Source organism: Wolffia australiana, chromosome 17 (genome assembly GCF_029677425.1).
Source record: "Wolffia australiana isolate 7733 chromosome 17, ASM2967742v1".
NCBI classification, from domain to species: Eukaryota; Viridiplantae; Streptophyta; class Magnoliopsida; order Alismatales; family Araceae; genus Wolffia; species Wolffia australiana.
The window spans coordinates 1,320,014-1,335,727 of record NC_135851.1 but is presented as its reverse complement, the minus strand read 5'-3'; the positions used below and the strand labels follow the sequence as shown (position 1 = coordinate 1,335,727).

At 40.4% G+C, this 15,714-nt stretch overlaps 1 protein-coding gene across 1 annotated transcript; it reads left to right on the top strand.

Moving 5' to 3' along the window:
- Positions 1-4,313: 4,313 nt before the first annotated feature.
- On the top strand, positions 4,314-6,810 carry LOC144714539 (DNA-binding enhancer protein-like protein). The gene is made up of 4 exons (XM_078589290.1): positions 4,314-4,524; positions 5,153-5,208; positions 6,310-6,376; positions 6,470-6,810. The coding sequence occupies exons 1-4, from the start codon at positions 4,393-4,395 to the stop codon at positions 6,557-6,559; spliced, it is 345 nt and encodes a 114-aa protein (XP_078445416.1). The 5' UTR covers positions 4,314-4,392; the 3' UTR covers positions 6,560-6,810.
- The last annotated feature ends 8,904 nt before the right edge of the window (positions 6,811-15,714 follow it).

Sequence of the window (15,714 nt, the reverse complement as noted above, 5' to 3'; positions counted from 1 at the left end):
GCATGTCACAAGCTAGCATGTTCAATTTATAAGTATCAGCTTGAGAGAGAGTGTTAGACTCTCTCTCTCTCTCACTCTCTCTCTCTCTCTCTCTCTCTCTCTCTCTCTCTCTCTCTCTCTCTCTCTCTCTCTCTCTCTCTCTCTCTCTCTCTCTCTCTCTCTCTCTCTCTTCACCTCTCCATCGCTCTGTCTCTCTGTCTGTCTCTTCATCTCTCTGTCACTCTGTCTCTCTCTCTCTCTGTCTCTTCATCTCTCTGTCGCTCTCTCTCTCTCTCTTATAAAAGATCATGTGATTCCTCATTTGTGTACAATTAAGTATTTTATCTTTGGTTATTAGTCACCTGATTTCATCACCCTAATCTTTGATGGGAGTTCTCAAAATATTGTAAGGCACCAGTTAATAAAAGGCTCAAGTACCAAGTTCTATCAACTAGTGTCTTATAACATGCAAATTAATATACTTAATTACTGAATTATACATTCTATTTATGTGTTTTAATGGTCATATTTGCATGTTATCATGATAAAATACATTTAAATCAGTTAACATGTCGTTTTTCTATTATTTCATATTTTTTATCATTTTTTACATGGAATTTGACATTGTTTCAGTGAAGAAATATTTTTACATGATTTTATTTGCTTGGTTAGGTCAGTAAATCATCTCCTGATTTTTCTGAATTTTCCCCATATTTTTATGAATTTTTCTGAATTTTTCTGACCATTATTTAGGCAGGAAATGATTTTTATTTAATTAAATAATATATTGATTATTTATTTTGCATTTTAAATGCATTTAAAATGAATATCAACGTCATTTGCCCGAAATTCGGGTGAATGAAGGGATATATTAATTAAATAAGAAAGGAGAAAAGAGAGGAGAGAGATAGGAAAAGTCAAATAGAGTGATTAAAAGAGAGAGAGAGAAAAGCGGAAGAGAGAGGAGAGAGAGTAGAGCGGCTAGAGAGGAGAGAGAAGAAAAGATATTTAATAGGAGGAGACAGATTTGAAAAGTTAAAAAGCAGCGAAAAAGTGCGGCCGACGCGGACAACGAGGGTGCACGTGTCCCGAAACACGGAAAGCGAGAAAATCAAGCCCAGCCAATAGGAAATTCCGATTTTTTAGAGGAAATAAAAGAGATCCAACGGCCCACATTTGATCTCACTAAAACTGCGATATCTTGAGATCTACAACTCCGATTGGGCTGAAATTTTGAGGGCAGGTTCGTCTTTTCCTCCTCTACAATCTGGACGGTTGGATCTTTAAATAGAGGTCAGAAAAAAGGCGAAATTCACTTTTGGAGGCTCTCCCAAGCAATTGGCCAGGAAGGACACAGGAGGCATTCTGGAAGTCGTCAGATCTGGATCTCTTTATCAAATTTGTAAGTTTCTGAATTGTATTTGATCATCTTCTAGAACGATTCGAAAACGCCTTGGCATGGGCGAAATGTACATGCCCTAGATTCATGTTTTGAATGCATCAGCACTTCTTTTTGATTTGGATTCGAGATCTGACTTTTGATAATTAATTCTTAATCATTTTAGGACATTTCTGCTTCATTACATTTTTAATTTAGGGTCGAAATTGGGGCTTTCCCCAATTTCTTCACTTTCTCTCTCTAGGTTAATTTGATTTGTTTCTCTCTCTAGATTTCGGTTTTTATTGTTTAGGAAATTAATTTAATATATAAAAAACCCAAAAATAAAATTTGAACCGAAAATTCGTCCATTTTGAACTCCAATTCAAAAATCACTTTCTTGATTATTAATTTCCCAATTTTAATTCTGAAAATTATTATAAATTTTATTAAATTGGGAAATTAATAATTTATATTTTTATGAGCTTAAAATAATAATGATATTCTTATCTGGAATTATCTGACCGAAATCAAAATTAAGTTTTACTTAATTTTGATTATTTTAAGAATATTATTTAATATTAATTGAATTAAATATTGCAAAATTCAAAATTACTTGACTGGATTCATAAAAATTGTTTGAAAATTCTGAATTGTTGCCTCCTTGCGGATCGACCCCTTGCTTGCTCTATATTCTTATTTAGTAATTAAGGGAATTATAAATTTATTGCATAAGTCTAAAAAGCGCAACGACCACGTAATTTTACGCGATTTTTCGGCTTATCAGTGTCCAGATCCACTCTCCCATAAAAATACATTTTCGCCCATTCTCCCCATCAAATTTGAGCATTCTTGGAAATTCCCATTTCATTGAATCTCCCTATTTAAATATTCGTAATATTACATATTCTCCTTGATTTCCAATTTTAATCTGGGCATTCCTAAAATTATTTTCATGTACTATGAAAATGTCTCATGTGGCATGCCATATTGAACATCTATATTTCTTCTCTCCATTACACTTAATAATTATTTGCCTAATTTTCCATTTTTTTAATCCCAAGTCTTTTATATTCTCACTCCATTTCCCCCTCATAATCTTTTCTGGATTTCTACAATTGTTTTCATGTACCATTTATGTAACAACTATCGTAAAATGCTCCTAAGTCCTAAATATCTCCATTACATATGAACATTCTTGCACATTAATTTGATTAAATATCCATACGTCAAATAGTCCTGAATCTTATATATTCCCACCTAATTTCCAATTTTAATCTTTAGTGAACGTTTCTGCAAATATCTTCGTTTACCATTTAAGAAAAGGTTCTATTACATGCTATATTAATTCTGAAATTTTACATTTACCCAATTTCTCTCCATTACATATGAGAATTCTTCCAATTTCCATTTACTTAAATCTCCATCTATGTTAATTTTTTAAAAAATCTTAAATAATCCTTTTAGGGGCAGTTCTACAGCTGTTTCTACACAATGTTTTCCTATTTTACCTCCATTATATTTGAGCATTCTTCCCATTTAGAATTACTAAATATTGTATATAGTCATACCTCTGTTCATAATGCTAATTTCTTGAGGTGTGTTTCTACAGATATTTATATGTACTATTATGCAAAGCCTGAAATAAAATTTTATTATTTTTTGGATGATTCACCACCATTTTATATAAATATTATATTTTTCCATTTTCCTTGCATTCTATTTGTGAAATCTCCTGCTGCCAAGTATTTATAAACCTTTTATCCTCTCACCTCTTTTCATCATAATAACTTTTTGAGGGGTCTTGACGGAAATATTTTCATGCGCCATATAACAAAATGCTCTCATACCATTTTAGGTCCATTTGTAAATCTTATACTTAACCATTTTTCCCCCATCATATATCAGCACTCTCTCCTTGACAAATATTTTCAAATCGAGTATACCTCTTTTCATTACGTTAGTCCTTTTAGGTGTTTTCTACAAATAATTTCATGAACCAAAAAAAAGAAAGGATATCGTACCATATTATATGAATTCATGAATCATCTATTTACTTCTTCTACCCATCTTATATTTGAGCAATATCCCCATATCAAATATTTTCAATCTTTTATACCCTTTTCATTATACTAATTCTTTGAAGGGTATCTCTACAAAAAATTGATGCACCATGAGAATTCATGAATCTTCCATTTTCCCCTTCCCCCCTCCTCCCATAATATTTTATTTGTGTCCCCATATTATATATTTTCAAATCTTTTGTGCATGTTTCCATAATTATACTGCTTTGAGGGGTCTTTCTAGAAATGTCTTCATGCACCAGTAAGAAAAGGCTATTATACCATACATTACGATTTCATATATTTGGGAAATGTCCCCATGTCAAATATTTGTAAACCTTGTGTACCTTTTGCCATCATACTAATTCTTTGAGGGGATATTTCTACAAATATTTTCGTGCACTATCTAAAAAAGGCTATCAAACCATTTAATATGGATTCATGAATCTTCCATTACATTTAAGCAATGTCCCCATGCCAAATATTTTAAAATCTTTCACACCTCCTTTTATCATAAATTCATTTTGAGAAGGTCTTTCTACAAATATATGCATGCACTATGTAAAAAAGGCTATCATACCATTTAATATGAATTCATGAATCTTCCATTACATTTGAGCAATGTCCCCATGCCAAATATTTTAAAACCTTGCACACCTCTTTTCATCATAAAATCCTTTTGGAGGGTCTTTCTACAAATATGTTCATGCACTATGTAAAAAAAGGGCATTATACTATTTGTTTTGAATTCATGGTTGTTCTATTATATTTGGGCACTGTCCCCATGCCAATTTTTTATAATCTTGCATTCCTCATTTTATCATAAAATCTTTTTGACAGGGTCTTTCTATAAATATGTTCATGAACTATATATAAATAACCCTCAGTGGCAATCTTATATGAAATCTTGTAGGGCAGTGGGTTTACTTCTCAGAACAGGGCGAGAAAGAAGAGAAGGAAAGAAGAAGGAAAATGGAGGGTGGCGACGATGGAGTTATGGACAAGGCGGCGGACTCGAAGGATCTCCAGCAGCAGAGCAAAGCTCTCGATAAACTCACAGACAGAGTGGAGGATCGCCAATTGAACTCCACAAGAGTTCAGGAGGTCTTCTTCCGCCTTTTAATTCCTTGCGCAGAAGCTTATTGTAATCAAAATCTCATTTTTTTTGTTTTTTTCCTATTTTTTTCTTTAATCTTTGGTGTGATTATCGGAAAGAGAGATTGGGTTTTATTTTCTTGTGGAAACTTTAACTGGGCGAATTAAGGGGGCTGCTAATTATTTTTTTTTGTTTTTAGATTAGTAATGTGCGTAGAATTGTAGTTTTTCATCTCCGCCTCCCAATTCATTGCGTTGCCGCTTCCGGCCATAAAATTTATTTTATGTACTTTAATCTTTGTATTATTTTAACACTTGTTGTAATTATCAGAAAGCGAGATTTAGTTGGTTTGAAAGTTTCCTGGATTCTTTCTTTTCCGCTTTCATTCAACCATGAATGTTTTATTTCGCTCCTGGCGCTTCTGGCAGTCAAAGTTCTCTTATTTTTTGTTTATTTCCCTCGTGTTATATTTAATCATGCAACTATTTGTAAGCGAGATTTAGTTGGTCTGAGGATTTCCCATAACCATCGCTTTTTCCCTGAATCATGATCATTTTTATTTCTTTTTTGAAAAATTTCATGATGAGTGTTTTGATATGAATGATAGTTTTTCATTCCTTCACCTTGTTTATGCAGGCAATGGCTGCTCTCGTATCATCATCTGAAGCTGATATGAATGCGATAAGATTGAGGTTTAACTCCTCTCTGAATCATTTTCTTACGAACTTCCTGTAGCTAAACCCAATGCAGTACTCTTAAAATTCGGGTGGTTGATTAGTTCCAAATTATATCTATCGATTCGATTAAAAAATAGAACCTATTTATGGTTTCTTCAGCATCTTCCTGACATTATGCTACCACCATGAAAAAGTGCCAATTTCTCGACGCACTAAAACTTGATTTTTCACTGCTGTTTTTTATTTTTATCATTGAGAGCTTGCTATATGGCTTTTTTTTCGAGGGTTATTCTTGAAAGGAAAAAGTCTTATGGTCACAAAATGATTCATTAACAGTTACAAAAATATTTAGTGCATTGACTCTCAATTGGTTTTTCTTCCACTAACTCGGAAAGATTACATACATCGCATGCAAAAATACATGTTCAAGGGAAAAAAAGAGTTATAATAACTTCATAATGTCTCCGTGAATCATGATGTATTGTTAGATGGTCCAAAAAATTTTCTGTAATTTTTAGGATTCATGATGTATTGTTCACCATCTTGATTCACCTTAAAAGATGGTGAATAGATTCTTATGTCGTCGACCTTGTTAAAAATTCGGAAACTTTCAGACTCTCAATTGATTTTTCTCCCAATTTTTGTCCGAGAAGATACCATGTATAAATTCGCCTAGATGGTTTCTTAAAAAATAAATTAACTCACTTAGGAGGAAAATTCATTGAAGCATCGTCTCTTTTGACAGGTTTCATGTAATTCAATCGTTATTTTATTCAAGCATCTTATTAAAATGTTGGAGCCGATTCTGATTAATTTACTGACAAAGGTTCACACTTGATTAAAAATCTATGCCAAATTTTAAAGGAACCGCTCATTTTTAAAATTTTCTAATACTTATCCTCAAATCTGGCCAATTTTTTGATGAATGATTGAAGAAGTTAGCCCATTGTGATCGGTATCAAGAAACTTGCATAATTGAGATCATCTGATTATTTCTAATTTTGGTCTTGAAGGGTGTCAGACAATCTCAAATAATTAATGCCGAAAAAATCATCATTTTCTTAGTAAAAAATCTTTGTTGCTGACTTTCTTGCTCACTGCCAAATATGCTTCCAGGGAAAAAGAGCTGGCGGCAGTCAAAGTCAATCCTGCTGACGTTGACATCATTGCCAGCGAACTCGAGGTTTGTCACACGTGGAAAAAAAATGAAATAAAGCGCCAAATAATGTTATTTTTGTTTTAAAAAAATTTACTCCTGGTTTGAATATTTATCCAGCTGGACAAGAAGGTGGCCGAGACTACCCTGCGCGAGCACAAGGGCGATGCCATCGCTGCCATCCGCCATCTGCTCCGAACAGAGACATGAACAGAGGCAGGCTCCCTTTCTCTCTCTAGCTTTCGAGGGTTCCTCATATTTCTCTCTCCTCATCAACTAGAGTTTCCAAACTGGGTTTTTTCTCTCCCCTTGGTTTCTGCCCACCAATTTGGATATTGAAGTAATGAAGAAGAAACTCTGAAGAAAACTAGAATCTCACTCTGTGGAGAAGTTTAATGAAGAACATGCTACATTTGGATGAAGAAACTTATCTTTATTCCAAAGTTGGTTATATTTCTCTATTTCTCTCTCTGTCTGCTAGTACTCTTTTAAGTTATGAAATCAAATTTATGGACATAACCTGATAATCTATATCTCTTTCTTTTGGACATGGGTTTCCTTGTTTCTCTCTCCTCCTTCAGCTACTTGGCTTCTAGAAAAACTGCCATTTCTTTTTTTTTGCTACGTTGATTTGGATATTGTCCATGTTTAGGTCTAGAGAGAGATACTACAACTATAGTTGAAATCTTTAACTATGATGACAAAGAAAGCATAGAATGGTGTAATTTTGAATTATCTTTTTTTATGCTAGGAAGAAATTAGCTCATTACCCGGTCCATAGGAGCAAAAGGCAAAGAGCAGTGTGATATTTTCAAAATATACGTTTTTGTAGGGTAAAATGAATACTAATGAAAATCACAAACTAATGAATTTGATAGCACAAAGGGAAACTCGTAACAATAATATGTTTTATTTTGGGAACTTACAACTATGAAACATTTGAAATTTCAAAATACCACTTCTAACAATAGTTGAAAAAGATTTTGGGGATTAAATAGCTGAAAATAGCATATTTTTTAATAACATAATTTTCAGTTTCCAAGGAGAGTTTTAGACAAATTGGTAAGCGTGTCAGCTTCATCATGGAGGTTGGTGTGTCTTAAGAATACAGATGGAGAAATTCAGACGTGAAGTTGCTTTATCTTGTGGTTTAAGGGGAAATATTTACATTAAGGTTTCCAAGACTTAATTGGGCTATATTTTTTATAGATAATGATAAATACTATATACTGAAAAAGGCGTACAGCTGAATTCATACTAGGGAACCTCACTGGTTTTAAAAGTTTTATTACCCATGTTTGTTTATGCATGTGTTTGTGTATATACCCACAAACAAATTACATTTTATGAGGGTAAGAAAGATACTTAGTTTTGAGTTCACTCATTAACCTTACAGTTCAAACCTAGCATATTGATGTTAAGAAAGATCAAGATTCTTGGTTTCTAACTTCATGTCTTCCACTAGTGTTGGCCTTATTTGAGCAAAGGATAGTGACCCACGTTATTTCCAACATATTCCCTAGGTTGTTCACTTGGCCACAAAGAAAAACTTAAAAAACTCATACGAAGTACTAGTATAGATTAATATCATGTTATAAAATCTTCAATATGCGAAAATACTAACTCAAATAGAGCTCTAAGGAATGAAAACACTATTATATAATGAGTCAGATGAAAAAGATTTTTCTTTTTAGAAATTATTATTAATGTCAAATCAGTTTTTTTCAACTTACACGTCAAATTATACTCATTCATTTTTCTTCCACGACATGCAGACTCAAAAATCAAACAGTTAATAGAAAAATTGCACATTTCTGATCATCGATTACTAAGGCCATGAAGGAACAAAAAGAACCCTGGTGTTAAAAGTATGGCTATCTATTTTCCTGCATTGAATAGGTATTAACAAGTATTACGACATCTCATAACATGCAAACTGTCGTAGAAATATCATGCATAATCATAAATATCTACCTCTAAATGTCTGTATTTGCATGTTATCATGCTTTAAACTGATTAAAATTGCCTGTAGTATAAATTTATTGATTTTTCAAGATTTTATGAAATTTATACAGATTTATTTGACTTTATATTCATGAAGAAATTAATTTTAGAAGGCAAAGACAACTTATTTATAATTACTAATGATGTTTCCTAACTTTTATGGACTTTTTTCTACATTTTCTCACATTTTTCAATACCAGATCCGCAGAGAGATTCCTCCCTTCACGCGGAAGGCAAGATGAGCTGGCGACAGCTAGAGGAGAGAGAAAATGAAGAATTCTGATGGCCATGATTCAAGAAAATTAAAACCTTGATATCTTTAGATCTGGCCGTGAGATCAACCTAAAATTTTAATGGTAATTTTTGTGTTTTCCTGCTCTTTCAATTTACTGGAGGGATTTATAAAATAATGTCAGGAAAGGGGGAATTTTACTTCAAAATTTCCCCAACCCTAGTTGGCCAGGAAGGACACAACAAGCTTTTGGAGTCAATTTTTTCTGTAGGTCTTGAGTTAATCTGGAGAGTTTGTTCTTCCCCTCTTATCCCTCTTCTTTTTGTTGCCAAAACACCAATCATGGGAAAAATATTCTTGCTCTAGAAGGAGTTATTGAGGGAAGAGCATCACGTTAGTTCAAGAGTAAAATTTTCATCAAACAAGACTTAAAAAACATCACACACTAAATGTTGCCACAAACACAACAACACACTAATCACTCGCACACAACTAAATGGACCAAAGCACATATAACCCTATAAGCATTTCATAATATATGATTTTATAGGGTAAACATGTGAATGAGTATGACTACACAAAACAAGTGACGATCATAATCTAATGAATTTGACGACGAAAAGGTAGTAATATGTATCATTTTGATGATTTCTAACAGTGCAACATTTTTCAAAATTCATTTAAGGATCTTTGAAAAATAATTGAAAAAGATATTGGGGAAGTAATAACTGAGATGTTAAACCAACATTAATTCAAAGCAGTATTTTATATTTTTGGGTATCTAAGAAGAATCAAACAAAGGATTGTGTTTTTCAAGTTTGTAAATGTATTAAAGGCCTAGGTATCAGTTTCATCATTGATTCAGGAAATCCTGTGAAATCATGTTTCTTAGGAATAGAGATGGAGTGATGGAGCTTGCTGGCCCTGATGGCGGATGTCATCGGAAACGTCGTCCAATCGGGTATCAAGACGATGCTCTGATACCAAAATGATGTCGGGCATCGTCGGGGACGTCATGCGGTCGCGTATCGAGTGATGCTCAGATACCTAGATGTTGTCGGACATCGTCAGCGACGTCGTCCGATGGATAAATTCCCTAAGGAGGATATGTAACTACATGATGACGTGTGACCTAGGCGGATGTACGTGCAGGCCCCGACTCGTGGGGATTCGCCAAATTCCAAGCTCCAGGGTGGGTGACCAGTGAGGGTGACGATGACCTTCTGACCCTCATCGGAGTGATGACAACGACTACGACGCCAAACAGAATATTTTTGTCGGCGCTCGCACGTAATTGACAGGCTCAACCCATACGTAGGAAGACACTTGATTCTTAGTTTTCTCGAAGTAACCTCTCACCTAAACTAACCCGAGCGCGGTGGAGTGCAGTCAAAAGAGATATTGGAAGACATAAATTAACTGACGATCAAGGGAAATGATGTACCTCATCGATGGTGGCATTCATAGTCGAAGTCATCATCGATGCACGTGTCTGTGCAGGCAGGTTAGCAGAGGTGTGTTGTAGACAGGCGTGACTTTGCTCGACAAGCAGCGGATGCGCGGCGCTGGAGCGTAAGGTCGGATGTCAAAGGCAAGGACAACAAGAGTGTCGGACAAGAGAGGGATTGGGATGGAGAAATGCGGTGATGAGGTAAAATGAGCGACTGATCGAAGCTCAATGGACGCAGCAATATCGACGGATCGACGTGACCGGAGCATTTTGGACAACATCGATGTAGCAAGATAGATCGTTGCACTAGATTTGGTATGGGCAGCAACCGCAAAGAAAACAGCGGCAACAGCGGAGCAGGCGGCTCAAGTCTAGGTGTAAGTTGAGGCACACACACACGAGAGGTGCGGCTGCGACAGAGGGATTCTGCTGGCAGAGAGAGTGCAACTCAGTTGAGGGCAGCAGATCTGAACTCGTTCTGCGAGCACCAGAGGGTTGGCGCCGTCTGTTGAACCCGCAGGTCGGTGCAAGCGGGATCAAAATGCTGGCGCGAGCCGCGTTGACCAGGCGGAAGATATTGCAGTGTGATTATCATCCACGGTCGTGCGATAATGAATGCGAGCAGTACATGCGAATCACGGTCAACGCACGGCCTGCATAGGTCAGCAACAATGGGCGTCGTGGGGGTGCCGTCTTTGGTGTGGGCTTCGGCTGGACTTCGAGTGCACGCATTCACCGTGGCTGTCGTCACGTTGACCAACCGTGTTGGTTGCACTGTGTTGGGACCGCGGAGTTGCACCCAATTGGGCAAGGGGCGGGGCTCAATCGATGGGAGCGAGCAATGAGATGTCAACTTCCGTGGGTTGATATGCACACAAGACCACCCAGAGCGACGAGATGAAGAACCCGCGGTGCAGGAATGCGACTCTAGTAACTTGAATAGTGCGGTGTGTCATTGCGCGCGGGGGAGAACAGTGGGGAGTCGACTGCACCAAATGGGCAGGCGACGGTGATTTTTTTTTCTTTCTCTCTTGCTCCTTCTCCTTCTACTTCTCTCCTTCTCCCCTTCTCCTTTCTCTCTTCTTCGTGGTGAGACCTGGACGGTGGTAACTACCAAAACAAAAACTCTAGATCTAGATCTGTTCGGTGCTCATTATGGCCTTATATATGGCCATGATGGGCCCTTACAAAGGGTCCAACAAGGGGTCCAACAAGGGGACCTCTTTTACAACACAAAATAAATATAACTATGCAAATTAAACGACACAAAGATAAAACAAACGGTAAGAAATTTGACGATATGGACGTGATACGACAAACATGGTGAACGCGATGTGACAAATACAAATACATAAAAATAAACAAAATAAAACGGTCAAAGCAATGAACATGATAAGCACGGGCCGCTGAAAGACATAATGTTTGAGTCACGCGGACGTGCTTTACCCAGGATATTTGATCCCGGGAGTCTTTATTGTCGCCTTGGCGTGTCGGTCGGGCTGGACGCGGATCAGTGGGGCAGTTGATGATGACAAGGGTAGCGCCGAACATGTTTCTTGAAGGTCAGGCTGGCACGCTTCATCAAGCCTGTCTTCAGAGCCATCATCATCATCATCGACGGCCCCGTCGACTCATGTCCAGCCTGACTGGCACACCAAGGCAAAGGTGAAAACACCTGGGTTCAAGTACCTCGAGTAAATCATGTCCGCATATTCAACCGTTTTGATTTTCATCGATACATGTTTGTTACATTTGTTGTTTTACTGTTTTTGTGTATTCATGTTAGTACGCGTCCTGTGTCGTGTCTTCCTGTTGTCATGTTTCATGATGTCATGTTTTGTCGTCTCGTATTTTACTTTACATGTATTTTTTTTGTTTTTTTTGTAAGGGATACCGTACTCTTAGTAAGGGCTATCGTGCCTTTCCAAGAGCTATCCTACCCTTTGTAAGGGCCCTTCATGCCCCTATATGGGCATGATGTGTTCCCTATCAATTGGACCTGATTTTTGTTTTTGAAAATAATCATGCCAGTCTAGGTCTTTTGGTAAGAAAGGAGGGGGAAGAAGGGAGGAGGAGAAAGAAGGGAGTACCGTCGGTTGCCGCCAATCACCCCGTCTATAGCTCTGCCGAGCGCCGTTAATCGCCCCAATGGCACCGCCAATCGCCTCGTCGAGCATCGCTGGTTGCACCGCCAGCTGCCGCTAGTAACACCGCCCGTGGTTGAGTGTCGCCAGTTGCACTGCCGAGTGCGCGCGGACCCGCGTCGCCTGTTTGAGCCGACGCTGACGTGCTCGCGACCACCACCCGCCATTTCGAGTTATCCCATGGCGCGTCCCCTCGCGCGCCGACTGCACGATACAGCTCGATCGCCACCCAATGTCACTCATAGTGCACAGTGCGTCGTGTCGCATCGCGCGTCGATCGCGAGCTGCCGTGAGACTACCGCCCAACGTCGCCCGCAGTGTACTGCCGAGTCGCCGTGCGACCACACTATCATGCCGCAGCAGTCAACCACCGCTTGAAAATTGCGTCGCCCGACGCCAGTGCCGATCCGCCCCGTGCCCGTGATGCCCGCGCACTATCTGAGTGCGGCCACGCAACTGTCGCTCAGCGCCACCCATCGTGCTCTGCCAAGCCTCCGCACGATCTCAGAATCGTATTGCGATCGCTGAGCTGCCATCTTCGACATCACCACCCATCGTGCTGCATGCCACCCCTCGACCTCGCGCTCCGCCATCTTGTGGCCCACCGCTGCATGCAACGTTTGCAGTACCAGCAGTGACTCCTGCACCCCTTACTCCACCAGAGACACTGTCGAGTTGCTTGTGCCTTGTAGCACTACCCATCTCTAACAGCCCGCCTGCGCCGTACCATGCCACCTTCCTCCCCCGTGTCGTCCGCATGGACCTGATCCCTCATTCTTGCCTCTCCAGCGTCACATCTCCTGCGTCGCGACCCGCAGCCATTCGAGTGACGCGTTGCCGTCTCTGGCACGCCTCCGCCACACCTGCCCGCACTGGCCGTTGACGAGTACATTGACGATAGGCAACACTACCGACGAGGTATGTCGTTCCCCTTGCTTGTCAGTTACATTATCTTCTACAATATATTTTTCTGCTGCACTCCACTGCACTTTGGTTACAATAGGTGAGAGGAATTATATTCTGAAATTTTACGTCTTGAGTGAATTCTTAGGTATGGGTCAAGCCTGTCCATTACACATGAGCATTTATGGAATTATTACACTTGCACCGTAGTCGCCGTCATCGCTCTGACGAGGGTCACAAGGTCAATGTCACCGTCATCGGTCGTCCGCCCCGGAGCTTGGATCTCAGCGAAACCCCATAAGTCGGGGCCTTCACGTACTTCCATCTAGGACTCTGCATCACACAGTTTCATAACCGTACCCATCAGACGATGTCACCGACGACGTCCGACATCATGGAAAAAATCAGATATTTAAGGTTCCTTTGTCTAATGTGACCAGAGGGGATCCGTTTTGGCTTAAGTTCCTTAGACTTTATTGGCTAATTTTTTGCTAGATAAAGATTAAAGTCTATGATGAAAAGAGCTTACGTTGAAGTAATATTAGGCATAACCAAGTTTTAAAACCTTTATTCTCTCTTTCTCATTAAATCTTTGTTTCCATACCCACTAATTAATTTGCTTTTATTGATGGTAGGATGGATACAATATTTAGTTTATCCATTGACCTTACAATTGATAACGTTTGAATATCAAGATGCAAGGTTTCTAAGTTCATTACTTTCACTATGTTTGGGCTTCTTTCAACAACAGATTGATGGAGCACGCCAGCCCATCCATCAAAGACGTCTTCAGTACCACCATCATCATCATCGACGGCCCGCCGGTTCGCACTCCATCTGACCGGCACGCCATGGCGACGGTGAAGACACCCGGCTTTAACAACTTGGGTGAAAGCATGACCGTTTTGAACTTTTCACCGTCTCGTGCTCGTTTTATTCATCATTTCATTGTATTCGTGTTTTTGTTTTCGTCATGTCGGTATTTTTCGTGTCGCATGTTGTGTCCTCCCGTGTCGTCGACGGACACGTCAAAACATTTCTTTTAGTTTGTTAAACGCGGATCCTATGTATAAGACCCGCCGCCCCCACCCCCAGTAAGGGCACAACTACCCTTAGTAATGGCCATCGTGCCACTATAAAAGGGGGCACGATGGCGCCCTAGAATTTCAAACCAGGATTTGTATTGTTTTTCAGTTCTTGGTCTCACGCAAAGGAGAGAAAGGAGAAGGGAAGGGGGAGGGAAGAGGACAAGAAGAAGAGGGGTGTTGACATCTCCATTCGCTTCTAGGGGCCAGTCGCTGCTACTGGTCACCGTCGCTCGTCAGACGTTTGGTCAAACGGATCCCTCACATTGCACAAGCGCCGCAGTCCATGTTCCCGGGCCGCGCCATGCACCGTGTCGCGTGATGCATGTGCGCGCCATCGCAATGCCAATAGCGTCCACGCGATGCATTGACCGGGTCATGTACACCGCGGCGTCTTCATAGTCCCCCACACGGCGAAGACCCCGTGACTACCCTGAAGGCTATCCATGATTTAAGCAAGGGCCGAAGGCTCCCTGACGGTGCTGGCCGTCATGATCCTGCCCGTGACTACCAGAGCTCCCTTACGCGACCGCACCAATCGTCCAGAGAGCATGTATCTCTCGGCGTGCTCCGCATACGCTACACCGGCATCCGTTGAGTCTCCCATACTTCCCTTGAGGGGTCCATCAAGCCACTCTGCCACGAGTCTTGGTCGCCCAATGGGTCCGCTGGCGGCGCACCAGTGACGTCCAGAACTGTCGTCATCCATGCGTACAACGTGTGCATCACATTGCTCGACATCCGCAAACCCCGACTCGACGTGCAGCCACACATGCCGCTGCTTGAAGCTGACACTGCCGTATTGAACCCATGCTTGTGCCCCTTCGGCGCTTGTATCACCCGCCGCTCAACCGTCTATGCCATTGTGCTGTTTGTTCAATTCGCTCGTGCAACTTCCCTCCTCACCTTTGCCTTCCTCCGACTCCGCGCTCCAGCACCACATCTCCGGCACATCTCTTCCGCACTTACCCGCATCGGCTGCTGCACCGACGAAGACATTTGATGACGAGCTACACTACCGACGAGATGCGTTGTTCCCCTTGCCAATTATATTCGGCTGCACTCCACTGCACTTGAGTTAGTCTAGGTGAGAGACTTTATCTTGAAACTACAACACGAATGGATTCTTAGGTATGGGTCAAGCCCGTCCGTTATGTGCGAGCATCCACAAAAGTATTCCGTTCGACACCATAGTCGCCGTCGTCACTCTGACGAGGGCCAGAAGGTCACCTTCACCGTCACCATCACCGGTCGTCCGCCTCAGAGCTCGAAGCTCGGCAAACCCCACGAGTCGAGGCCTACGAGTATGTTTGCATGGGATTCATCGCATCACATAGTTTCATTTCCCGCTACGAAATTATCCTTCAGACAACGTCAGTGATGACATCCGACAACATCTAGGTATCCGAGCATCGTCTTGATCCCATTGGACGAAATCATTTACGATGTCCGACATCAAATTGGTATCAGATCATCTTCTTGGTGCTGTCGGACAACGTCCCCGACTACGTCCAGCATCAAATTGGTATAAGGGCATCGTCTAGGTA